Below are 27,919 nucleotides of genomic sequence, written 5' to 3'. Positions count from 1 at the left end.
CACTGAGGAAAGGGATGAATGGAGCACGACCTCGTGCGCTTTGGTCTGGAGGATGCACACACGTGCGCGCCGCACACACCCACACACACCAACACAAATACTGAATGAGCTTTGCTGAAGTCGTCGCTGCGTGTGTACTAGCGGCAGTCGGAGTACCCCCCGGGCGCGTCCCCATGTGTAGGGCTGGCTGGTGGAGGTAGGGCAGGCGAGGAATGAGGAGCGCATAGAGAGAGCACAGCGCGCAGCGCCCGCCGAGTGAAAGCAGCTGAGTTGAGTTGTACGAAGTAGATTTTGACAGCGGAATTCAGACTTTAGACTGTCACGGTCACCCACCCAGCAACGGCCATTGGGTCACTGCAAGCCCTGCTTACGGGAGTAGGCTACGGGGTCCCTCTCTTTCTGGGAAATTCCGCTGGCATGAGCTAACATGGAAACCAAACCTTTTCTGTCTTTAGGTGAGTTTGCTTGCTTTTTACAAAACGTGCTTTCTGTTAACTCCAGAGTCACTGTTGAGAGGGATGGCCTCGAACGGCTCGTTCGCTACTGCTTCTATGCCCAGTTTGCATTGTGTTTGCGTCTTTTGACTTCGCTCTCTGATGAAAAACACTTGGTATTAACAGTGTATTACTACTCGTCAAAACTGGTCTGCAAGAAGACACCTGGAAACTCCTCTTGGCATTCGCAGTTCGTGTTGTCTCGCGGAGGCAGCTATTTGTCTGTGCAAGATACAGGACACATTGTGTACATTGTACCGGGGTTGGCGTGGCCAGGAGTACATTGGCCGACACGATTCACGTTCAGTGTACAGGACAAGGCAGGGTGAAATCTACGCTCAATTTACCACCCTCAAACAGGGATGTGTACAGTTAGTGTTTGCTATTTGACACATTTGTCTTAAGCTGCATGCGAAGAACGCACCCTTCTTCCACTGTCATCAGTAGCACGCGCTTGAGTTTCCGCAGCGCACGGACACATTTCTGAGTGATCTGTGGCAAATCACAAGACCCAGACTCTTTCAGCGACTTATTACAGCATGAAGATATCGGGTAGAACTACACTCATATGGTGAATGTTGAACGGAGAGTTTGGCGTTAGGGGGCACGGGGAGTTCTGGAATACAATCGAACGCCTGATATTGCGTAATGGCCATATCGGGCTGGTTTTCACTCGTTTCTGTAACTTAAATGTTTATCTGACGCGACAGTCTGAAGCAGAGCTTTTGCTGTAAACAAATTAACTATATGTTGAGAATATTGTTTGTTCAGACACAGGTAGTTGAGCGATACTGGTAGGACCAGTTTCAAAACTGAACATGTAACCAACTTAATGCAGTGTTTTGCCCAACAGGTCTTACAAACAAGGTGTGTGGCGTTGAAACAAAATATAATGCAACTTTTGACTATAGCTGTGCGTCATTTCGTTGGAATGTTGCTTGTTTTCAGTAGTTTATGGCACCCGTGAAATGTCAAGTCTGTTGTGAAAGCCAAGTCCCCCTATTCGTACAGTTTTATTGGCATTTTTGAGAAAGGAAATTTCGCAAGGAGTTTTTTTTAACTGTCGGAGCTGGACCCCCTTCCCGCGCCTCCCAAGTCCACGGTCGTTAATGAGAGCCCGGCTCGCATTGCTGGAGCAGGAACGGCCCTTTCAGCGACCGCCCCAATAAAAAGCCAGGCTGTTTGGGTTTACTGCGCGGCAGTTTTGCGTTTCTGAAGTCGTGATTAGTCCTTTGTGAAGGTCTGCAGCTGTCATTTTTATTGGAGAGTCTTTAAAGGGGGAAAGTTAATTGCTTAAAGTGACAGGATTTCCCAGACACCTTCCAGCTCTGCACAGACGGTGAACCAGAGGGGGGAGTTCGGCAGAGCACGTTCAAGGCGCTGTTGCCAACGCTGGGAAACACCTCCTGCACAGACTGCACAAAAACATGTCACTTCGCCTGAGCAACAGTGCTTAAAAACGCGTCGAGGATTGCACCGCTATTGCAATAACTCCATTGTCAATCGACAGAAATGAGTTCAGACTGGGTTTAAAAAGTAAGCTCACGAAAATGTCTCAGGCAGCAGCATGCATCATTCTGCCCATACTGCTGGCGTTCATTGCTGGTTATTGCGGGCGTTTGTGGCCTTGTGTCTGGCGTCTGGTTTTTTGAAGTTTCAAGGTCATAAGTGGACTAGGGTTGAGGTTCTTAAGGTCACACTAGACCTCTAGAATGCCGAGTGGCTGCTGGATAGGGGGGTCAAATTGTAACTTTTGGCATTAGGTGGTTGGACTTTTCCTGAGATGAGGGTGAGTTGGGGACACTTACTTGTGTTTGGGTCAGTGTTATTGTGGCGATGTAAAAACACATGTTGTGGGTGAATAACCAGGGATTGTGTGTGTGTGTGTGTGTGTGTGTGTGTGTGTGTGTGTGTGTGTGTGTGTGTGTGTGTGTGTGTGTGTGTGTGGTGACTGGTCCATGGGTATAATACTAGTGACCTCACAATGACAGTCCTCCTTGCATAATATGACACACGTCTCATGTAGCAGTTTAAAAAAAAAAAAAAAACCTCTTCGTTCAGCTCATCTTAGTCAAATGTCACTTCATTTTTTAACACACAGCCCCTGTTATATTTTGGCTGTTACCAGAATGGCAATTAACAAGTTGTATTGCGTTGTTGTAAAGACGTTCCATTTCTTCCTTCCACAGAGAAACATCTTCAGTTGTAATTCTGACATGGGAATGTGATTCAATCCAGGGGTATGATTTAGTTGCCCTTCCTTACAAACTAAACTCTTTTTTTGTCTATGTAGCAATGTGTCGTACTACATCCCCCTCCCCCTCTACCCCTCTCGTCTTGTGTAAGAAGCATTTGGCCCAGATGGGGATGGGATAGAGGGATGAAGGACTGAGTGGAGGAGTGGAGGAGAACGGGTGAAGGGTATATGAGAGAGAGAGAGAGAGAGAGAGGGATAGAGAGAGAGTGATACGCGTTTGCTATGAATGCAAAGACACACAAAGCGGAGGGATGAAGGAATGATTGGAGGAGTGGAGGAGAACGGGTGAAGGGTATACGAGAGAGAGAGACGGAGAGAGAGAGGGAGAGAGAGAGAGAGAGGGAGATACACTTTTACTATGAATGCAAAGAGACACAAAGCGGCGCTGTAATGGACATGGCGGCTTATCACCCCTGATTTACAGCTGTCTAATGGAGCTGCAGCACAAGTGCCACCCAATGTAGTGTGTGTGTATGTGTGTGTGTGTATGTAAGTGTGTGTGTGTGTGTGTGTACGTGTGTGACAGACATGTACCGTGTGTGTGTGTGTGCAAGGGTTTGTGTGTGTGTGCGTTTGTGCATGTGTGTGTGTGTGCGTGCGTGTGTGCGAGAGAGAGAGGAGAGAGAGAGAATGAAAGAGAGTAAGATGAACGATCTGGCCTGATTTACAGCTGTCTAATGGAACTGCACTTGCAGCATGACCTAATATGTGTATGATTGTGTGTGTGTGCGTGTGTGTGTGTGTGTGTGTGTGTGTGTGTGTGTGTGTGTGTGTGTGTGTGTGTGTGTATGTGTGTGTGTGTGTGTGTGTGCGTGTCTGTGTGTGTGTGTGTGTGTGTGTGTGTGTGTGTGTGTGTGTGTGTGTGTGTGTGTGTGTGTGTGTGTATGTGTGTGTGTGTGTGTGTGTGATTATGTGATTGTGTGTGTGTGTGTGTGTGTGTGTGTGTGTGTCCTGGGGTAGAGCGAGAGAGATGAAGTATGTGTTTGTTTGGGCATGTGTGAGTGACGTTGAATGAATGAGTGTGTGTACAGTATACGCATTGGTGTGCAAAATTGATGATGAATGTGTTCTTGTGTTACACGGGTGATGGATATGTGTTTTCACTATGGGGACGAGGGATATGTTCTATGTACATGCATGTGTGTGCATGTTTGTGTGTGTTTTTGTTTGTGTGTTCTCTCGCTCTCTGTGTCTCTCTCTCGCTCTCTCTCTCTCTCTCTCTCTCTCTCTCTCTCTCACTCTCTTTCACTGTGTGTGTACGTTTGTACGTGTGCGAGTGTGCGCGTGTGTGCGTGCGTGCAGGCTAGGTTAATGTATGTGAGTGAATGCACTGTCCTCTATCACGAAACCCCAAAATAAACAAGGCATACATTAGCATTAAAATGGGGGCATTTGCGAGGCTAATTCATCTTTTTGCATATTTTCATATTTACCCTATGCTGTGCTGTGCTGTGCTGTGCTCCATTCATGCCATAGCGTACGCTGTACGGTAAAATCCTGGGTGAGGAGGCCCTGAGGGAAAGACACAGTGACTTGGGTGTGGATATACAGTACAGTACTGTACTGGAGGTCGTTGGTGTGAAGAAAAAGAACGACATATTACATTGCATTACATTGCATTGCATTTGGCAGATGCTTTATAACCAAAGGGACTTACACAGACGAGATCATAATCATAGCCAACATCACCAGCAGAGACAAGTGCACAGGAAGAATACTGAACAACAAGTGCAGATGGAAAGAAGGGTTAGTATTTATTATTAGTATTAATATTTTAGTAAAGTAAGGTAAAGTACAGTACACACACACACACACACACACACACACACACACACACACACACACACACACACACACACACACACACACACACACACACACACACACACACACACACACCATGGCAAGAGTCTGGCCTGGAGCTTGGGCAGCTCAAGCATGTAGTGTAGTAGACAGTCAGAGAGGAGAGGAGAGTCTTGACTTGCTTCTTGAAGGCTGCAAGCATGACGTGAGGAATTGTTCATGGAGCCAATACAGCCACGCCTCCCCCGTCAATCAATATGCACACACACACACAAATAAATGTAACATTCATTTGATCAGCATTCCATACATGGGAGACATTTTTCAGATGAAATCCGCATTCGCTGAAACGCGCAGATGCAGTGAAACGAGGAGAGGGAAAAAGAGTGAGAGTGTGACAAAAAAAAGTGAAAGAGAAAGAGGGAGGGGGAGAAAAAAGTGAAGAGGAGAAAAAGACAAAGACAGCAGTTCTGTCGGTGACAGAGGTGTGCTACTGCATATCCATGTCTACTATTGCTCTGCATTACTTCCTATATGAGTATATCGTCGCTGTCCAAAGAAAACCACTTATCTCCACTATTATTTTTAGTTTTTTATGTTCGTTCTTTATTTATTATAAAATATAAGACAGTACTACTGGTCAGTCTCCATGGGTATATGTGTATGATAAATAATTTAGTAGCCAACTTTAATTTTGCAATTTTTTTTTTTTGAAAATGTGGTTTTATAAATCAATACATCAACACAATGAGAAGTGGAGATAAGTGGTTTTCGCTGGACAGCGACGATTTACAGTGCGCTGTAACTCGGCGTGGTGTCTGCAATCAGTTATGCAAAAGTAGACTGAATGAAATAATTTGTTGTTGTGGGTCATAATCATTTTGAAAATCGTGTTCATTTCAGGTTGAATTACTGTGTATGATTTGCTCTCTGTCCTGTAATTCACTGTTTCCAGCGCACTCCATAATCTGGAGCCCCCAGTGCTTTGTGTACATTGTGTACTATATGCCACTGCTACCGCAACGCATGTTTCTAAGCAGTAGCGTGCAATCCATAATTTTCTTGTCACACTGAAGATGCCTTACAATGGTCCTTTGGAATCGTGTTGTTCCACTACACATATTTCCAATAGACGGACACACACACACACACACACACCATAGATTTTTTTTGTGAACGACTGCATGACTCCTCTCCTCATCCCTTTTTCCATTTTAAGGGGACAGTGTGTATATACGTTCTCTCTCTTCTCTCTCACACACACTCTCACACACGCACGCACACACACACACACACACACACACACACACACACACACACACACACACACACACACACACACACACACACACACACACACACACACACACACACAAATTCCCATTCAGTGTCGATTTTGATGTCAGATTATCCGTTAGGAAGTAGAATTTCATAGGCTTTCGAACAATGTCCAGAGAAACTGAATTCCGCATGCCTGTATCAGTTCTTGGAAAATGGAGTGCGAAGTGTTTGAAGTTCAATATCTCCGCACAGCTCGGTTCCCTGAATGAATCCAAGAGGACCGATGTGGTTATAGGAGGCCATATTGAGTTACAGACGGTACAATGGGCGAGCAGCAGCACTTCCCCCACCCCTACCCCCAGTATTGGCCCCATACGCCCACCTCCTTACCAGCATGCCAGGGACCCTGGTGGCACCTAACCACTTTATGGGCATGATCAGCGCTGCCAAGCAGATTACATTTTCATCGCTGCTGCGCCAACTACTCATGCCAGGGAAGTCATATTGCTTTTCTGGTAGATTATTGTTGATTGCGGTGGTCTCCAACTGTGACGTTATATATCTATTGCTGTTTGGTTTTACGTATATATATATATATTACTATTATTTTATCTCCAGCTGGGACTCGGAGATTGTAATATGTTTGCTGTGTGTTTCTATGTGTGAACAATATTGCGTTGAAAACCAATGGGTCGTTAACTACAGCCATGATAAGTAGTTTATTTTTCCACTTTGTGAATGCCTCCAAAATCATTTCGACGCATCGAAGTGCAAGATTTTGAACAGCACTTCTAATTTCGCTCGGTGACCGTCCATGGATTATAACCTCACAAGTAAAGTTTGCAAAAGCTAAAAAAACCCTTATTTTTTTTAATAAAACAAAAGAGAGGACAATACAATTCCGTCCTGTGGAACAACCAAAAAGGAAATAAACCTAAAACCATGACCTTTGAGTTGAAGATGTTGAGCATGGGCTATGTATACATTTGGGAAATGGATGCGGACTCTGATGTGCGTTTTATCTTGTGTGTCTTCTGCGACCACCAGAGCAAATTTTCCATTCATGTAAGTTTAATGGACAATAAAGAAGTCGAAGTCTAAGTCTATCAAGAGTCACATCCAGGAATGTGACAGGAAAGAGAAAAAAAAGTTCTGAAACAAGGAAAGACAAAGGAATCAGTGCATTCATCTCTTTCTTTCACAACGGTGCACGGGACCCATTGGCCTTGATGGAGCGTTGGCGTTGTCCGGATTCCCAGTGAGGTAGTTTATTCAATCATACAGGAATGATCCAATTTCGGAGGAAATCAAGCAATCGACGCTTCCCTGGATTAAATCCAATGAATCACATTGTATTGGTTTTTATTGTGTGTGTGCGCGATGGCTGCTGCAAATCGGATGTTCATTTTCTGCTATGATTTAATATCGTTGGGCAATAGTGGCGCATAGTGGGAGGATGAGCTTGCAGCTGATCCCAGAACAGGCCGTCAGCCAAGGCCCGTGGCTACCAATCTCAATGGATGAAAGGAATGAGTATAGTCATCTCCCAAATCCTAGCGCGTCCTCTCTCACTGTCTCTCGCTGTCTCTTTCTCTCTCTTTCTCGCTCTCGCTATCAATCTTTCTCTCTATCTATGGAGGCAATTACTCTCGTTCTCCCTCTCTTTCTCACCTGAATGGAGCACATGGGGTGTACAGGCTAATATACACACACAATACCCAACCCCCCCGTCTCAACACACACACACACACACACTGATGAATGAACACTCCCACGCACATGTGCACACATACACTTATGCACACAGATCTCTAACTGAGTGGATACGCACACGCACGCATGCACGCACACGCACACACACACACACACACACACACATACACACACAAACACACACACACTGATTTCTTTGATTGATGAAAAGTGACCGCTGATTATTGTGAGTTTGTCTCAGAATCAGAATCCCCCAGTACTGTTCTGCAGTGTGTTGTACTGTGCTGACCACATCCACGTCCACATCCACATCCAAATCCCCTCCAGTCCCTCTCACTTCTTTTCATGTGGACGACTGCACCACTCCTCTCCTCATCACTTTTTCCATTTTAAGGGGATAGTGTGTATATTCATTCTCTCTCTCTCTCTCTCTCTCTCTCTCTCTCTCTCTCTCTCTCTCTCTCTCTCTCTCTCTCTCTCTCTCTCACACACACACACACCCACATACACGCTTTTGCTTTCTTTTGTGCTCTCTCCCACTATTTTTTTATCGCTTTCTTACTTTTGCGCTCTCTCTCTCTCTCTCTCTCTCTCTCTCTCTCTCTCTCTCTCTCTCTCTCTCTCTCTCTCTCTCTCTCTCTCTCGTTGGCTCTTTCTCTCCCCAGCTCTCCCACTTTCAACCATTTACTTTACATCCAACCCTTTCACTTCATCCCTAGGTTTACCCTCCATTCTCCCCGCTCTCTCCCTCTGGCTCTCTCTCACTCACTCTTCCTTCTGACTCCCCCTTTCTCTACACACTTCCTTCCCAATCATATACACACCCCTTCTCACGTTGCCGCTCTATTTCTCCCTCTCTCTCTTCTCTCTCCAACTCCTCTTTCTCACTGCACTTCCTCCCCAATCCTAAACCCCCTTCCCCTCACTCCCAAACCCTCTCTGTCTCATTTTGAGGGGTAGTGTGTATATACGTTCTCTCTCTTCTCTCTCCCACACACACGTACGCATGTACGCATGCACCCATGCACGCACTCAAGTACGCACGCACGCACGCACGCACACACACACTTTTGCTTTCTCTTGCGCTCTCCCACTTTTTTTCTCGCTTTCTCACTTTCGCTCTCTCTCTCTCTCTCTCCCTCTCTCTCTCTCTCTCTCTCTCTCTCCCTCTCTCTCTCTCTCTGGGGTTGGTATAGGGTGAGGTGCACTCGGGGCCCCCTGAGCTGAGAGCTCCCCGCTGTTTAGACTTGAGTTTACTCCTCAGCGCACGTACATGTACAAGGGGGGGAGAGATGGAGCTCTCACACCCGCCTGCTAATGTGTTCGTCCCACCACTGGAAGTGACACGCTGTTTAGGCCAACTTGAGTCAGTGTTTTGGCCTTTGGACGCTTTTTGCTTTTTGGGAGGGAGAAATGAGAGTAGATGGGCAAAGGGAAAGGTGAGAACATGACAGGGGCGTGAGAGAGGAGGAGAAGAGGAGGAAAGGTGGCCTGGAAGAGGAGGGAAAAGGCATAGATCAGGGAATCATGTTGGGAAAAAGTCTTGTTCGCTTTCACGTTATCTCTTGCATAGCTCTTTTGTCATTCTTTGTGTTTATAATGAAAACAAAGCAATATCCAATAAGATGAGAGAAGAGGAGGGAAGAATGACTGGAGAGGGTAGATGAGGTGAGAGAAGGAGTGGGAGATGGAGGTGACATGCAGGGGGTAGGAGGAGAGAAGAAAGGGACTAGGGATTCAAATTATCGATTAATTCATTTATCATTAGTTGATAGCCTTATCGATAGACTTACAATTAATTGATAAACGGCGTTTTACCACCGAAATCTCAATGTTTCTTGAAAAAAACTACTCAATCTAAAAAGAAATATTAAAAATTGAGATATTAAAAATTGAGAAATACCACATTTAAATTAATTCTATTTCAATTCTTTAATCCAAGGGTGATTTAAATATTCCCACTATTCACACCCCTCTTCCCACACACTCTTCACATGCCCATTTCACCTGGGTCTCTTGTCAGTTGAATTGTCGATTAATTGCGAAATGTTTTTTAATCGATTAATGCATTGATTTAATCGATTAAAGTCGATTAATCAATTAATCGTTTGCATCCCTAAAAGGGATTGATGATAAATGACGAGAGGAAGGTGCAGAGAGGAACAAGGGTGGACATGGGAGAATGGGGGTGGGAAAAAGAGAGGAGAAGAGAAGAGAAAAAAGAGTGTAACTAGGGGCTGCATGAGAAGGGTGGGCAGGGGAAAAAGCAGAAGGAGAGGAGAGGGAGTTCTCTACATGTCTCCTCTTGGCGCACACGGGCCCACGGACCCATTCACTCCTTGCTGAAAAGACTGAAGATCATAACACCATTGCTATGACGTTACAGAGAGCCTCAAGTAACAGATTGGTGGGCATGGAGGAGGGTGTGGCGTCTGGGCACAGGGCTGTCGTACAGGGGGGCAGAGTGTGACTTGAGTCACCAGGGCCCCATTTATATGAGGGGCCCACACATAGTCCAATTTATGTAGTGGTGGTGGCGGCGGGGTGGGGGGTCCATTGGAACTGATTGTACAGAGGGCCCACAATTTGCTGCCACGCCCCTGGTTGGGCATGTGTGTGTGTGTAGTAGGGGACTGGGTGCAGCCTGGCACTGGGAAAGGCCTAGCAGACCTACTGGAGCCTGCATGCGAGCGAGCCCACGAGCCTGAGGCTGCACAGCACGGACTGGGCCTAATTATGACCTCATCCCAGCTATAGATCCACTCTGAGCTCACATTCGGTAAACAGAGACAAATGTTCCAGTATTTTGTTCGTTTTTCAGTTGTTGAATTTGAACCACTGTCAAAAGTCCAAAATGTTTTTTTTTTCCTTTTCACTTTTGTGTGTTTGTGAGCGTATTGAATGTGTTCTTTATTCTTGTGTGTTTGTGTGTGTGTGTGTGTGTGCGTGTGTGTGTGTGTGTGTGTGTGTGTGTGTGTGTGTGTGTGTGTGTGTGTGTGTGTGTGTGTGTGTGTGTGTGTGTGCGTGCGTGCGTGCATATGTCTGTGTGTGTGTGTGTGCGTGCATGTGTTTGTGTTTGCATGTGTGTGTTAAACTTTCCAAAACGTCTGATTCATTTTATTCCATAAACATTTTCATAGTAACCTTTTGCAATCAGAGTTGGCCGACAGAAAACTACAGAGCTCTGCTCAGCCGTCCCTATCTTTATATATACCCAGGGCCGCTGACAGCTCTTACTGGGCCCAGGACAAGGTCATCTGAAAGGGCCCCCTACCCAATACATACATACAATGTAATGAGGACCCAATTCTGTGTCCCCTATCTTCCTGGGCCCGGGACAACATACCCCTTTGCCCCCCCCTGTCGGTTGGCCTGTCTATACCTATAATATTTATTCACACATGGTCTCTATTGTTTGATTGTCAGTGAAGCTCAACCATCAGCAGAGCGATGCTATTCATGCAGTAGACATATTTGCTTATCATGAGTGGCCTCAATTTGCTAACACTACATTTAATTACTTTGAGTCAATAATTTTGATAGTACTGAATCTTATACCCCTCACAAAATATGACTCAAATCATAACATGCATCACAGCATCTGAGAGAGAGAGAGACCGAGCGACAGACAGTGAGTGAGATCTGCGTAGATGAGTCCTCTGAATGGTCTGGATATCTACTCTGCTGCACAGTAAAATAGCCGGTGTGTATTCACCACTCATAGAGTCTAATTTAACTCTTGTAGTAGGTGTTGTTTCTTCTCTTCAAGTGTTTCAATTAAGCAGTGTAAAAAACACGCTTTTGTGCGTTCTGGAGCTGCAGTGGGAAGAGGAAATGATGCCGTGGCTGCCATGAAGGTCTAGTCAGCCTCAGCACAGCCTGTTCCCTCTCATGCCCTTGCGAGACTGTACTATGTGAAGAGGCCCAAAGCATTTTTTCATTTGAAGTGATTGTTACAGTGTACTTCTACTGAAGGTTAGCTTTTTTCCTGGGTACACTTTACAGTACTTGACGCCGCCGTCATAAGTATGACATAAGAGTGTCATAACAGTGTCGTAACGTACTGCATGTTTCATGAACATTATGTCAATGTCATGGCTTTTTATGACTATGTCATTAAGTGACATCCGGTTATGGTAAAAACAGCCCTTGAAGAAGGCCAGACGGCCGAAACGTCACTTCACCAATAAAACATGGTGCAGAGTGTGTGGCATTCTTTTCATTGTCTTTAACAAAAACAGCCCTAACAACATCAACTTTTCATGTCCATAAAAAGTTTATGCCATTGACATAATTTATATGACTTGTTCACTTGTCCAGTGTAGCCGTTTTTCTCTCTCTTTTAAAAACATTGTATCGTAGACACTGTGTCCCTTTAGCATCTTCTATTGATTCTAATGTCATTACAAGACTTTTCTAATGAACCACCAGTAAGTTTTGCTTCATAATTAGATTGTTATGTGTTCATCAAATGGAGAACAGACGAATACAAAGTTGGATTTGTGAGTGTCTGCACTCCGTACCAGTTTGTATTTGTTACATTTCCTGACGCAGGGAGGATTTTTTCCCCTCAGGAAGAATGTTGATGCTTTCAGAAAAAAAGACACAAGGCATCGTATGCATAGAATAAATTAGAATATTCAGAATGCCTGCATGTGTATGCCTTTTTATTGTGTTTCTGAGGCTGCCAAATAAGCAGTTTATTTGACGACGCAGAAACAAACCTAAACCCATATTGGCCTATTTGGCACTTTCAATGCATACTGCATAGACACTCATTTCTTCTTGCGTTCCCACAGGCCCTCATGCTGTCACTCAAAGCCTTTAGCTGCTACACTCCACATAGGTAGTCATGCTTTCACACAGGGCTGGACTGGCCATCTGGTATAGCGGGCATTTCCCAGTGGGCCACACACTCTTGTGGGCCCCTATTTTCAGAAAAGTACATATATATACATACATACAGTATATATTTACATTTCTGAAAAAAGGGGCCCACAAGGGTGCGGGGCCCACCAGTGAGTCTGTTCTGCACTGCTAATAATGAGGGGCCCCTTTAAGCCAAAAGTGCCTGGGTCCTATTTCTCTCCAGTCCAGCCCTACTTTCTCATATAGTATGCATCATACATTCATACTGTGGTTCATGCTGTCATATGATAATTCATCCAGGGCCAGTGACAACCATGACTGGGCCCAAGACACCCACCCCTCTGGGTGTATTATAATGGGGACCCAATTACACCCTGGAACCCCCTCCATGGGTCCAGGACAACTGTGCCATTTGTGGCATTCATGTTGTCACAAACATGCCCATGTTGTCACACTAACGCCCCTGCTGTCGGACCATTCATAGTTACACAATCGTTTATTCTGCCATACAAAGACATAATGCTTTCCCCCATGCTGTGAAACAGTCCCTCATACCAAAGTCACACAGTCTTTCATGGCGTTTCCCCTTGTCCCCTCCGTCTGCCCGCTCACCGAATCCTCATATGACACACTGCTCTGTACACACACTAAAATAACAGTCCTGTTGACATGTCCTAGCACAGGACTGTCCTCACACACACAGGCACACACAGGCACATGCACACAAATGCACACACACACACACACACACACACACACACACACACACACACACACACACACACACACACACACACACACACACACACACACACACACACACACACACACATACATGCCTGCCTACTCTCTCTCTCTCTCTTTCTTGCTCTCTCTCTCTCTCTCTCTCTCTCTCTCTCTCTCTCTCTCTCTCTCTCTCTCTCGTTCTCTCTCTCTCTCTCTCTCTCTCTCTCTCTCTCTCTCTCACACACACACGCACGCACGCGCACACACACACACACACACACACACACACAGATGCACACACACACACATACACACACACACTGCCCTCACCCACCTGCTATTTCCATCCAGATGATGCGCATGGAGCCTCGCAGCTTATTATTAGGCATGTTTAGAGACGGAAAGAGAGGACACATTATACATCATATGAAGTTTGTCTAAACTTAAGCCCCGCTTACTGCCGTAGTAAATATGGATGCGAGAGAGTGAAAGTCAACCCAAAGGCCACTGTGTCCAAGGACAGGTAATCTCCAGGAGCCTGTGTGCTCTGTTGATATGGACTGTTTTGTCGAGATGAGCTCCTGATAGGCTATTACAGTAACATACTAGCCCAACCCCACTGCCTCATGCTCTTCTCATGACAGTACATACAGTAAAAATGTAGTGTTAATTAACACTTAGAGAGTCAATGTAACATTGTCAAGAGTAGTGTTCGTGCCTGTGTGTTCTGTTAATATGGACTCTTTCGTCAAGATGAGCTCCTGATAGGCTATTACAGTAACATACTAGCCCAACCCCACTGCCTCATGCTCTCCTCATTACAGTACACACAGTAAAAATGTAGTGTTAATTAACACTTAGAGAGTCAATGTAACATCTTCAAGAGTGGTGTATCTCAAAGGGGGCTCAATGAGGGCAAGGGGGCCTTTGTTCAAAAAAGCTTGAGAACCACTGTTCTAGATTGCATTTGGTCCCAGAATACTCTCTAAGTGTGAATTTTTTGGGGGAATCAGCGCTATGTTCCCACAGCCCGTTGGTCCCACAGCTTATTCTTGCTGCGCCATGTTCCCACATTTTTAAGAAATTATTCAAATATAGGCCCTATGTTCCACAACTCCATGTTCCCACATTTCAGAGTAAACTAAGAGAACGTGCCTTTCTCCTGCCATGGGATATAGGGCCTAAATTTGAATGAAGTATTAGAAATGTGTGAACATGGGCCAGCAGCTATAAGCTGTGGGAGCAATGGGCCTAAAAATGAATGTTAAAAGTGTTAGTGATGTGGGACCAATGTAATGGGCTGTGGGAACATACACTCCCGATACAGGGATACGCTCTCCATTTTTCATCCCACTCTCTATTCCCTACCACACACATAGTGCATGTAGCCCAACAACGGTAATCCATGTTCTCTCCCACACATTCCTTGCCCTGGCACAATTCGCACTTCTGAGCTTTAAACAGCGATCTTGTCTTACTATATGTGTGTGTATTTCCCTCCATCTGTGCCTGCCTGCCTGTGTGTGTGTGTGCCTGTGTGTGTATGTGTCCTATATGTGCATGTGTGTGCCTAATCCATTATGTGTACAGACTATGCTCGTATAGGCCTACACATGGATGTGACTGACGTGAATGTATGTGTGTGTGTTCCCATGCGCATACACAGGGATTCTTGATAGACGTGCTGTGGTGATAGTGTGGTGATTGTTTACACTGTGGAGAGTGTGAGTGAGTGTGTGTAGAGTGTGTTGCTGGCAGGGTGTGTGTGTGACCGAGTGAGTTTGTTTTTCATCTACGGAAGTCATTGGAGAACAATGTGGAAAGGTGGGACAGGATGTTGGTTGGCAGAATACGAGACACACACACACACACACACACACACACACACACACACACACACACACACACACACACACACACACACACACACACACACACACACACACACACACACACACACACACACACACACACACACACACACACAGGCATGTGAACAGACGCACACCCTGACAGAAACTGTTTCTAGACACACACATTAATATTTCAACACTTTCCCAAACGTGATTACGTAACATACTGTATAACATAACATACACACATACAGTACAGCACATACGTGCAGACATATAATTATTCACACACTTGTACACATGCATTCATGCATGCTTGCACATATCGTTGATATGATAACAACACACATGTTCTTCACGCACAAATTCTCGCGTGCACGCACACGCGCACACACACACACACACACACACACACACACACACACACACACACACACACACACACACACACACACACACACACACACACACACACACACACACTTTCAAAACTAGAAAATGTTGCCCAAATTGCCCTGTTATTCCATAATCAAACAAAGCAAAAGAAGAGGGCCCGCCCACCCTCCTTCAATACTCTTCATCACTCTTCTACAAGTCATCTCTTGACTTTGAGTACTCTTGACATTTGAACCTCACAGGTATTCATTAAAAGTAGAGAGAGAGAGAGAGAGAGAGAGAGAGAGAGAGAGAGAGAGAGAGAGAGAGAGAGAGAGAGAGAGAGAAAGGGAGAGAGAGAGAGATGGAGAGAGAGAGAGAGAGAGATACAGGTATTCATTAAAAGTAGAGAGAGAGAGAGAGAGAGAGAGAGAGAGAGAGAGAGAGATACAAGTTTTCATTGAAAGTAGAGAGAGAGAGAGAGAGAGAGAGAGAGAGAGAGAGAGAGAGAGAGAGAGAGAGAGAGAGAGAGAGAGAGAGACACTGTTTGTGTGTTTTGAGCGACACACTCTCTCCTAAAGTGATACTTCATTGCTGCATTGATGTTGACTGACCTTCCTGTTGTTCCCCAGAGCACATGCTGTGTCCTCAGAGCACCAGCTGTGTGTATGCATGATGGAGAGAGGGGGGGGTGAGAGAGAGAGAAAGAGAGAGAGAGAAATGGACGGAGGGAGGGAAAGAGAGGGTGGGAGTGGGAGAGATAGATAGATAGATAGAGAGAGAGGGGGGGGAGGGGGAGAGAGGGAGGGTGAAAGATACAATTTATGTGCAAAGATGAAGAGACTGATAGTGTGAAAGGAGAAACGAGAGAGAACAGCATCGGGAAACTCAGAGAGAGCGAGAGAGTGGGAGAAAGAGAGAGCAAGAGAGAGACTGGTAGAGGGACCGGCAGAAGAAGCAAGAGAGATACAGAGAGAGAGAGAGAGAGAGAGAGAGAGAGAGAGAGAGAAAGAGACGATCACTCACACCGAAAGAGAGAAAGGGAGTGAGTGAGGAAGAGAACATTGTGAACCTCGGAGGAGTTCAGCGTGTGGAGAGCAGCGAGTTCCCTTCATAAGGACACAGACTGTGACGGGGCATTAAATATGTTGTTTATGAGCAAAGCAGCTCTCGTCTTCTGTAAGGCAAGACAAGGCAAGGCAGTTTTATTTGTATAGCACATTTCATACACAGGTGCAGTTCAATTTGCCTCACAAAACCTAAAACTAATGGAATAAAGAAAACAAGAAATAAAAATAAAGAAAACATTGAATAGTAAAACATAAACATCAAAAAGCAGTGCAGCTATATGTGAGGAATACTTCCACATGCAATGGTGACCGTATTCGGTTTGCATACCAGTCATGTTAACTCCTTACTCGTTCCTAATGTGGACGTGTTCCAGCAATATTTGGTGCAATATTTGGAACGCCGTTCCACACATGCAAAGGGAATATTCCGGAACTTGATTCAAACCGAATACCGGCCATATTCTTTTGGAAGCTGGAATATGCATATAAGTTCGCTGTGCGGCATGGTTAGTAACCGTCACACACCGAGTTGAACATTGCCCTCAACCCAAGCCAGACTACGCTCTAATATGAAAACTATGGTCTGGCACCGCACGGTTCAGAAAGCTCAGAGCTGTGGATGGGAAACAAAGTGTTATTATTCAAATTGTTATACTCATTCAAGCAACAGTGTCTAACCCACCCCAGTGAGTCCACCACTACATAAAAAAACTCACATTGTAAATGGAGGATGGGTTTGCTGTCCTTTTGTGTATGGCCTACGGTGCAGTATTGGACCAACTCACCATGCAGAAGTATTTTCCGTTGCTAGGCAGGTTTGTCTAGTCCACAAAGCTACCTCAACCTTAGCCAGGCCATGCCCTCCTAGTGATGCAACAACTTCAGTGTTTCTACTTGTCAGGTCAACAGCAATGCAAATACTGTCTGAGCTCCCAAAAAATAGGGTACTCCTCCCACTTTGTCGGGAACCAAATAACCATTAGCAAACCAAGGGAGGCAGGTCAACCATGCCATTTGAGAAATGTTAATTGTTATGCTCTTGGTCAGGCCAGGTCTCCAAGAGATTTGAAAGTCGATGATAATCAGGCTACCCTAACCTCACTCTACCTTTTAGAAGAAAAGCTAGACTGACTGAACCTGCAGGATTTATGTGCTGTAGAATCATCTCTGTCCCTGTTACTGGCTTGGTTTCAGCCTCTCAAGAAAGGCACGCTGAAAGCATTTTTACAGTGTGTATTTACACCCATCAATATATAGGCCCACCTGCATCATTCTGAGTGTAGTTATTGATATAGCTATAGATCCACATGTGAGGTCTGGGCTATTATGCACGCATGCAAGTCAGTTCAAGTTCTGTCTGCCATATACAGTACATAGAATATTACAGAGTATGGTTAAACTGTGATTAATATGCATATGTTAAAACATAGTTATTAACTAATAGACAAGAATGTAGCACCATGGCTGTGGTGCGTCTGCCTCTTAGATGGTGTGATATTGTATGCATGCCTTTTCTTTTATGAAATTAGTTTTTTCTCAGGGATGCAAAATGAATTTCAGTGAAGACTGAAAATGAAGTAGCTATCGCATCATATCCAATTATAAGAATGACGTGCTATACTGGATCTGAATAGTGAAAGTGAAAGTGAAAGCCCATTGGGAAACTCCAACTCCCATTGTCATTGTGACACAGCACTCCACAGCACACAAGTGAACACTGCACACTGCACACAACGAAATTGCATTTATGCCTCACCCGTGCAAGGGGGCAGCCCTCAGTGGCGCCCCATGGGGAGCAGTGCGGTGGGACGGTACCATGCTCAGGGTACCTCAGTCATGGAGGAGGATGGGGGAGAGCACTGGTTGATTACTCCCCCCACCAACCTGGCGGGTCGGGAGTCGAACCGGCAACCTCTGGGATGCAAGTCTGACGCCCTAACCGCTCACCCATGACTGCCCTGAATAGGGTAAGCGGTTAGGGCGTCAGACTTGTATCCCAAGGTTGCCGGTTCGACTCCCGACCTGCCATGTTGGTGAGGGGAGTAATTAACCAGTGCTCCCCCCATCCTCCCCATGACTGAGGTACCCTGAGCATGGTGGCATAAATGCAATTTCGTTGTGTGCAGTGAACACTTGTGTGCTGTGGAGTGCTGTGTCACAATGACAATGGCAGTTGGAGTTTTCTAATGGGGCTTTAAATATGCATGTCATTTCTTCTCTGAAACGAGTTTTTTTTTCTCAGGGATGCAAAATTAATCTCAGCGAAAACCGAAAATGAAGTAGCTATCGTATCATATCCTATTACAAGAATGGCATGCGCTACACTGGATCTGAACACTGTGTACCTGACTGCCTTCGGTGCCTCCATGAGAAGAGAGTAAAGGCCAGTGGCGACCGGACGTGTCTGCTGCGTGACATGACAAAAACAGTCATGTCAAAGTCAAACTCCAAACTGTTTTCGATGGAGCAGAGCCCAGTGGAAATCTCTTCTGCTCTTCGGAGGGTTGCAAAACTCTTCCAAGTCACGCCAAGTCTAAAATCACACGATATTCAATCAAATTCAAATGCAAATTCACATTTGCTGCAGTATGTGTGGCCACCATTCCTCCCTAAGCAACCATTGCCTCATGTGAACAGAAGTAAGAAATACAATGTAGATGATCAAGCTCATATTTAACATTAACATCTTCTAGAGTGCATTTAGTCCCAGAGTACGCTGTAAGTGTTGATTTAGCACAGCATTTGTTGTTACTGTGCATATGCAACTTCACAGCACAGATTAGACTGTCTTGTTTTTTACATATATATTTTACATATTTATTATTTTATTTTGTTATTTTTTGGGGGGGTATACCTTTATTTTTGATAGTACAGTTTGAGAGATGACAGGAAGCGACGGGGAGAGAGATGGGGGAGGATCGGGAAATGACCTCGGGCAGGAATCAAACCCTGGTTCCCGGCGTGACAGTGCAGTGCCCTATAGCAGTGTTTCCCAACCAGCGGTACGTGTACCACTAGGGGTACGCGAGCACACTGCAGGGGGTACTTGGGAAAATATAATTTTAACAAATGCATGGACCATAGTCACACTGCACTAGAAAAAGTGATGTAAAACATGAGTTAGGGGGTACTCATGGTACAACGAAAAGGCTTAGGGGGTACATGACACAAAAAAGGTTGGGAAACACTGCCCTATAGTATGAGTGATGGCAGGGCCTGGACTGTCTTTTGTGGCTACCTCAAGAGACTGAACCCCATTGCTATAGCTGCTAGTATTATGCAGCACATACACATGCAAGCCTCGCTTAATAAGCGTATTCCGGAAATACCATTATAGAGCTGCATTCAAAGGCTTGGGTACTTTGAGCACGCTGGGGTGTGCATATGCATAATGCATCTATCAAGTTTCATATTTGCTAGAAATGCTAATACAATGTTCTGCTGAAGTACTTTGCAAACGTCCCTTTTTTGGGGGACAACTTGTCAACTGAATTGTCACACAACAAGTATCCCTGCAAATACAGATGAAATTCACCTTTTATAAAGCATAAATTACATAAATTAGCCTACAAAGCTCAGTGGGCTAGTGCATGGTACTTTTACGCCAGACCCGGATTCGATTCCGGTCTGAGGTCGGAGGGATCCCGATCCCTACTCATTTCCTGTCTCTGACCTGTCCCTGACTGTCCTATCTCAATAAAAAGGTGTACAAACATTTAAAAAGAAAGAGCAAGTTTAGATATGCTTAACAGTCTAATAATATTACAAATATTAGCCTATACTGTAGCTCTCAACACAAGAACAAATTGTGTGTCTTGCCAATGGCATGAGTAAACACAGTCATATGACTGTTGTGCGATAACAAAAAGCCAAATGTATCTTTAAATCAACCTTCAAGCTTTTTTGCTACTGTGAGCATCCTACAGTAGCTTCCCCCTCTCAGAAAACATGGCTTAATCAAAGGCCTCGGTACAATTCCAAGTCTGATGGAAAGCAGCTGATGAAGGCTCTTACAGCTGAAACGCCTGTCTGTCCCTGCAATGTTTGAATAAAAAGAAAAGAAAAAGAAAGAAGAAAAAATAGTGTGATTCATTCCCCAACTACTACCGCACCAACACGACGGAAGAGCGCGGTGTGTGGAAGATAACTTTAGGATCGCAAACAAGCAATACAGTGTGCAATGTGCTGTGTGTTGCATAGTGCTTCCATGGCTTTTAAACTAAGTGCCTGTCGGACATCAAAGCACACCTGGACCTGGACAGGTCAGGGAAATACTGCTCGCTTGCATGACAGAAGCCGGTGCTGCACATGATACCACATATGGACCCATTTGTGTGTCTGGTACCTGCATTAGAGGGGTCCATCTTTTGGCCTGATGCCCGCCCGACCGGTCCACCCACACACACTTAAAGGTGCACTGTGTAATACCTTTAGTAGTTTATTTCTAGAATTCATGCTGCCCATTCACAAATGTTACATTTTCATGAATACTTACCGCCACCATCAAATGCTGTAGACTGGGAAAATAGCACTTTTCATACATGAAAAGGGGGATCTTCTCCATGATATGTCATTTTAAATGTAAAAAAAATGTTTGAGCTGCAAAACTCACTGTATTTTAGTCATACTAGTAAATATTCATGAATATTCACGAAAAGACGCATTTTGGCAATAGGCAGCACAGTGTCAATGAGCAGCATATTTGCAATACCTCATCTGGACAACATCCTACACTCTTAACCTTTAATACTTTGTTAAAACCTGAACAGACGTGGTTCTGAATACAGTAGGAGATGTTTGTTTTTCCCCATTCCATGTGCATACCATGCAACATCAAACATGGCACCGGCTATGTACAAGTATTGTACCATTCAGTTTTGCGTTAAAGACAGTCTTGCCTGTCTGCTTATTCTTGGCAGTTCCTCTGCTTTGGGAAATCGCATGCCTCTCATGAAAAGCAAGACTGCTAAGGCATGCGTCATCAGAATCAATGTTGGATTTGTTTGGAGCTCTGTCAAGTAGTACGCTTGGGGCCTTTGATAAGACACCTCCTGATCCTACCACTCAAGACTTCCCGTCTAATGGGCCTTTGACAAATCTCTGAGCTACGAGCTTTTGTGTGGCAGTTTGGCTAGCTTACACATACAGTACACAGTACACAGTATACACAGCGATATAGAATGAGTTATTGTCAGCACACACAGCGCAGGGGAATGCCTTGTATGCTTGTCATGACAGAAAGACGTGATCTTTCACAGCAGCCGGGTGTTGCAACATCACCTGCTTATCTCTGGGAGCGAGAGAGCTCGACAACCCGCTGCGCTGCGCCTCGCTGTGATGTAACGAGAGAAGCCTCACCGCGGCAACTGCAGCGGCGCCCCGGTTGGAAGATCAAAGATTAGTGAAGCCGACCACCTTGAAGTGTGTATTCTGAAACGTACACAGTGTGCGTGCGTTAATTCGTGCCTACATCCGTAAAGTATGTACTGTATACACGTCTATGAATAATGTGCTCATTTGGATGCAAGCCAGAAAAGTAGGCTCTGTAACAAAATATTAATTGGTAATGTGTGTGTGTGTGTGTGTGTGTGTCTGTGTGTGTGTGTGTGTGTGTGTGTGTGTGTGTGTGTGTGTGTGTGTGTGTGTGTGTGTGTGTGTGTGTGTGTGTGTGTGTGTGTGTGTCTATGTGCGCGCACTTGTGTAGTGTGTGTGTGTATGCACGCCTGTGTAGTGTTTGTGTTTGTGCACTTAAACAGTGTGTTACACAGTGAGGGCATGAGCTCAATGTTCTGGTTATCTGGACATTGTGAGCATTTGACACACCTACTAAATGTTGTGCCTAATGCAGCACACGGGTGTGTGTGTGTGTGTGGGTGGTTGTGGGTATGTGTGAGTACCGGTATGTGTGTGTGTGCTTGTGTCTGTGTGGGCGTGTGTGTGTGTCTCTGTCTGTGTATGCATGCATGTGTGCATCTGTGTATGTGTACACAGAACTCTAAATGAACACCAGCCAACCAGCCAAATGCTGGTGACATTTCAGTTTGGGTGGTAGAAAAGACCATCTTATAGCCACCAAGATCCATTAGTGAGTGTGTATTTGACTACAGGTACGTATAGAAACCTACTAGCCATTTTGGCTTGTGATGAAAAACGGTAATTTAGAGTCCTGTGTGTGCATCTGTACGCATGTGTGTGTACATAAGCATGTGTGTGTGTGTGTTTGTGCGTGTTCATGCGTGTGTCCGTCCGTATGTGTGCTAAAGGTGAGTTGCAGAGGAAATGCTGCGGTGATGAAAGTCATTAGGGCTTGCGGAGGAAGTCTGGGGGGCAGAACAGGATGTTGAAGCTTTTCCCTTTAGCCACAGTGGCCACAGCACGAGTCACGGCGGCGTGTTTGTCCTCAAAAGACAGACTTTCTCTCTACCGCAGCAGATAAGACAAAACCAGCTGAAGTCCTAGTGTGTGTGTGTGTGTGTGTGTGTGTGCATGTGTCTGTGTGTGTGCGTGCGAGCGAGCGACGTGCATGCTTGTGTGTGTGTCCTCAAAGAAGGCCATTCTCTACCACAACATTGTAGATATGTGTGTGTGTGCGTGCGTGTGTGTGTCTGTGTGTGTCTATGCGTGTGTGTTGTGTGTCCTCAAAGGAGGTCTTTCTCTCTCCACTCTCCACAGCAGATACACATGTCCTCCTCTAAGCCCCAATCACACTAACTCAATCACGCCAGCCATGCCCCAACAGCCTTTTAAACAGAGGGGCCGGGCGGCCACAAGAGCCCTTTGTTTCCCTGAAGCGGCAGGGAGTTTACACTCACACCATCCCTCCCTCATATGCACACACACACACACACGCACACAAGCGCACACACACACACACACACACACACACACAAGCGCACACACACACACACACACACACACACACACACACAAGCGCGCACACACACACACACACACACACACACACACACACACACACACACACACACACACACACACACACACGCACACAAGCGCACACACACAGAAAAAGACGCATGCACGCGCGCACACACACACACACACACACACACACACACACACACACACACACACACACAGACACACACACGCACATGCACACACACACAAACCGACACACACACATACACATACACATACACACACACACACACACACACACACACACACACACACACACACACACACACACACACACACACACACACACACACACACACACACACACACACACACACATGCGAGGAGTAATCACAACAATCACAACATATGCCTTTAAGTCCAGGACGAAATGTCACACGGCACGGCTTGCCTAGCTGCGGAGGGAGGCCCTGGGCTCCCGCTTTAAGGTTCTGATGGGCTTTTGGACGCCGTCCACCAGCCAGCCAGCCCCCGAGTGCCAGCATCTGGGGAGGGAGCCAGGGCCAGAGCCAGAGTCCCAGCCAGAGAGCCAGAACGAGGCAGGGCAGAGCTGGGAGGCTGGGGAAGAAATAGGGCCCGGGCACTTTTGACTTAAAGTGCCTCGGATTGTTGGATGTGTTCTGACTGTCACGCCAACGAGCCTGGCTCTTTGGTGTAGTGGTCAGAGCCCCAGTTTACTACTACCCCAGAAGGTCCGGGTTCGAGTCCAGGCTGGGCAACTCTACTCCCCTTCGCTACATCCCCCCCCACCACATAATTAGCGACGCAGAACTGACTCACCAGTTGGACCCACACCCTCGTGGGGCCCTATTTTCAGAAATGTATAAAAAAAGGTTTTTAATTTTTAATTATTAACATTTCTGAAAGTAATGGCCCACGAGTTTGCGGGGCCCACTGGGAAATGCTCGCTATGCCAGATGGCCAGTCCAGCCCTGGCTGGGAGGCTGGGAGGCTGGGAGGAGGATCTCTGTCTGCACTATATATGAAGACAGGAAATGAACGGCGACGCCACAAGCTGTGTTTTCACTCGTCTCATCCGCATCAGGCCTGCACATCCACGACAGTTTGGCCAAACAAAAAAGGGGGAGCATCATTGGGCCCATATGTACAGTACTTAAGCACTGTTTGACTCTTTGTTTCTCTCTCTCTTGTGTGTGTGTGTTCGCGCACGCGCATGTGTGTGCAGGCGTGTTCATATGTCTGTGATTATGTGAATCGCAACCATTTCCCAGCAACTTTACTGTATAGGATTTCTTATTCAAAAATAGTCGGCGCAGTCATTATTTTCATTTTCTCTGTAACAAAAAACAAAACAAAGTTGAATGGAAAGTTACTGCTTACGAAGTTCTCATCGGAAAAAGATGGTCATACAAACATTAGATTTAGAAAAGAAGGAATTGGCCACTTTTACATGTGCCATATGAGTAAACAAACATATACATTTTATGTACAATTTGCATAGGAATGGAATGTGTACGTATATGCGCCTCACATAGAAGACGGGGTCACTGTTATAGAATTTGACATATAAGACATGCATACGCCACATACAGTATGTATCATTTTGTAAGTTTTGCGTATAATAACAAGTGTCACGTATAGTAGATCTTTTTCGCATGGGTTCTGCCGACTGCAGAGACGAATGGATGGAGAGATGCGAGCCTTAGCAGGTCTGTGGATCCACTCCTGGCTCTGGTCCACCATAGGGTATAGCAGCCGAATGCCTCAGGATGAAAAAAAAAGTCATGGCCGTTTTTTTTGTTATGGGGTTTTTCCATCTCTGATGCAGGTCTGAGAGACTGAGAGTTGGAGGTGGGAGTTAGGAGGGTGTGTGCCGGGCGGGGTGGGGAGTCAAGACAAATTTTGGCTGGGTTGGAGAAGTTTCTGGAAAGAAATACAAAAAAAAGTCTGAGGACACAACTGAAGAATTTCAAAAACAGACAGAAAGTGTCGTTTTTCATTGCCCAGCAGCAGGACTTTGACTTGGAGGGGATTTGTCAAGAAAAGTTGTCCTCTTGGGGGGGAACGATAGGCTTACTGTTTGGAACCAGAAACTGGATTTAACATTGAGCATGTGGCTACTTGCGTGCAAGGGATCCAGCTTCAGCGTTTGCAGTATGTGTATGCATCGCGGAAGGTGTGTGTGTCAGTGTAGGGCAGTGATTCTCAACCTTTTTTTAACCAATGCTCCCTGGACCTCATCATAAGCCTCCCAGCGCCCGGTTGACCCCATCGTAAGCCTGCCAATATCCCCTTCGTTAGTATTAAAATATCAAATGGCCTCCTAATGGCAACTAAGCCCCGCCCCATTTCAGCTGTATCCTTGTCAACGGCATGTGTACAGAGATGCAGTTCTGATGCAGATTTGGCCCCAAACTGTTCACAGCATTCATTTGAAGGTGTTCATGACACCTTTTCAAATACAGTATTGCATAAAAAGAATTACAAAGTATTTATTTATTCATTTATTTTATTTATTTAGATCCATAAATATTAATATAGGATTAATATTTGTGTTTTACCAGTCCAGCAACCCATGTAAGAAACTTCACAAACTTCTAAAATGGAAAATGCCAGCAGTAATATTGATTGAAGCGGAGATTACTTCATTTGAAAGAAAAGCTGCTTACAGTTATATCAACAGTTTGATCACTCTGAAGGGAACAATTCTTGCAATCTCCATGCGTTGGTTTTTGAATTGAATTGCAGCAACAGTTGCAAAGCATTAGTCAGTCCGTTCAAGGGCTGATGTTCATCTGCCAAGGAGGTTTTGATTTGAACTTTATTGGTTGGTTTGTTAGTGCTTCGCTGGCAACATGACTCAAAAAGAATTTTAAAGAATCAAAGGAAAGAAGTTTACCGCACACTTTCTTGAGTTTATGCTCATTTTCTTCAGAGCGAACAACGCGTTTCGCCTCTGTGCGTCATCAGGTTCACTAAGGCTTTGAAAGACTGTTGGCCAGAATGTGGCCAATGGAATTAATTGATTGAATATTTGTTTTCAGAAATGGATTTACCTTGGCAGGGGTCTGCGCTCTCAGAGTGTCCTTTATTCTGAATGATGTTGCACCTCTTCACATCACAGCGGGTGGAGTAAATAAAAAGGAAGAAGGCTAGCCGCTGTTGCTAAGCACTTTTGTACAATGGTCTAAATGAGTGTTTCTCAACGGGGGCGGTACAGCCCCCCAGGGGGCGTTGTGGAGCTCTAGGGGGTCGTTGAGAATAACACAGCTGAGAGAAGGTGTTGCTTAGTTGCCATTTGGAGGCATTAGTCCATTTCTTTTTTAATACTAAAGGGGGCGGGGGCGTTTGTCAGGCTTATGAGGAGCTCAAGAGGGTGTTGGCAGGCTTGAGATGAGGTTCAGGGGTTGTTTGTTCAAAAAAGGTTGAGAACCACTGGTCCAGGTACAGGTATGTTCTCTCTCTCCGTGTTCCCAACCATGTTCATTACATGTTCCCAATATTGCAACAGCTAATGGAAGCCTAAGAGAGGGGCTATTTACAGCTACTAAGCACTGTTTACTGCTTCACAATGTTCTCTGTGACCAACTCCATGTCCCTGGTAGTATATTGCTCTAATGGAAACATTAGAGAAAAGGCTATCGACAGGCAATTAAACCTAAGAGAGTATCTTTGGGTTGGCTTAGGTCTTACAGTACATGGAGGAAGGAATAAAGATTATGTTCCAGCTACATACAATCACACATGCTGGCACAAACGCACACATACACGAATGCTCACACACACACACACACACACACACACACACACACACACACACACACACACACACACACACACACACACACACACACACACACACACACACACACACACAATCACACACGAACACAATCGCACACAAGCACAAGCATACACGCACACATAAACACACATATACACTCACATACCTGGCAAGAGTTTGAATTGATGGATGATTGATAGTGAAAGGTGGTCTGGGTCTAACTCAAACTGTATCTCCTCATTGCCCCTGTAGAAAACGGTTTCTCCCTGGTCACACTGATGGCCATATCACACACACACACACACACACACACACACACACACACACACACACACACACACACACACACACACACACACACACACACACACACACACACACACACACACACACACACACACACACACACACACACACAAAGAGACACACACGTGTGTGTACATACAATGACCTTAATCTTTTACCGGTCAATTGTCGGACTGGAGCCAGAACTGTAATCAGAAGAGGGTCAGGCCCACCTGAACTTTTCCAGAATCAGTCACACCGCCAAAGGTGGCCTGCTGTTCTGACCCGATTTAACTGTAAACAAACGGGACAGAACATCCATACTGAGAAAGCAACCCCACACATATACGTGTGTGTGTGTGTGTGTGTGTGTGTGTGTGTGTGTGTGTGTGTGTGTGTGTGTGTGTGTGTGTGTGTGTGTGTGTGTGTGTGTGTGTGTGTGTGTGTGTGTGTGTGTGTGTGTGTGTGTGTGTGTGTGTGTGTGTGTTTGCTTAAAGTGTACTGTATAC

The 27,919-nt window shown here is 45.4% G+C and overlaps 1 protein-coding gene across 2 annotated transcripts in view; it reads left to right on the top strand.

Annotated features, from left to right (window-relative positions):
* The first annotated feature begins 219 nt into the window (after positions 1-219).
* LOC134446073 (retinoic acid receptor RXR-alpha-B-like) overlaps positions 220-27,919 on the top strand; it is a 116,213-nt gene continuing 88,513 nt past the window's right edge. For both annotated transcript variants that reach the window (XM_063195330.1, XM_063195329.1), the window contains exon 1: positions 220-455. In XM_063195330.1, coding sequence (XP_063051400.1) covers positions 428-455 — 28 coding nt within the window. In that variant the 5' untranslated portion in view covers positions 220-427. The remainder of the gene's footprint in view (positions 456-27,919) is intronic.

Source organism: Engraulis encrasicolus, chromosome 3 (assembly GCF_034702125.1).
Source record: "Engraulis encrasicolus isolate BLACKSEA-1 chromosome 3, IST_EnEncr_1.0, whole genome shotgun sequence".
NCBI lineage: Eukaryota > Metazoa > Chordata > Actinopteri > Clupeiformes > Engraulidae > Engraulis > Engraulis encrasicolus.
This window is presented reverse-complemented; position numbering and strand designations above follow the sequence as displayed.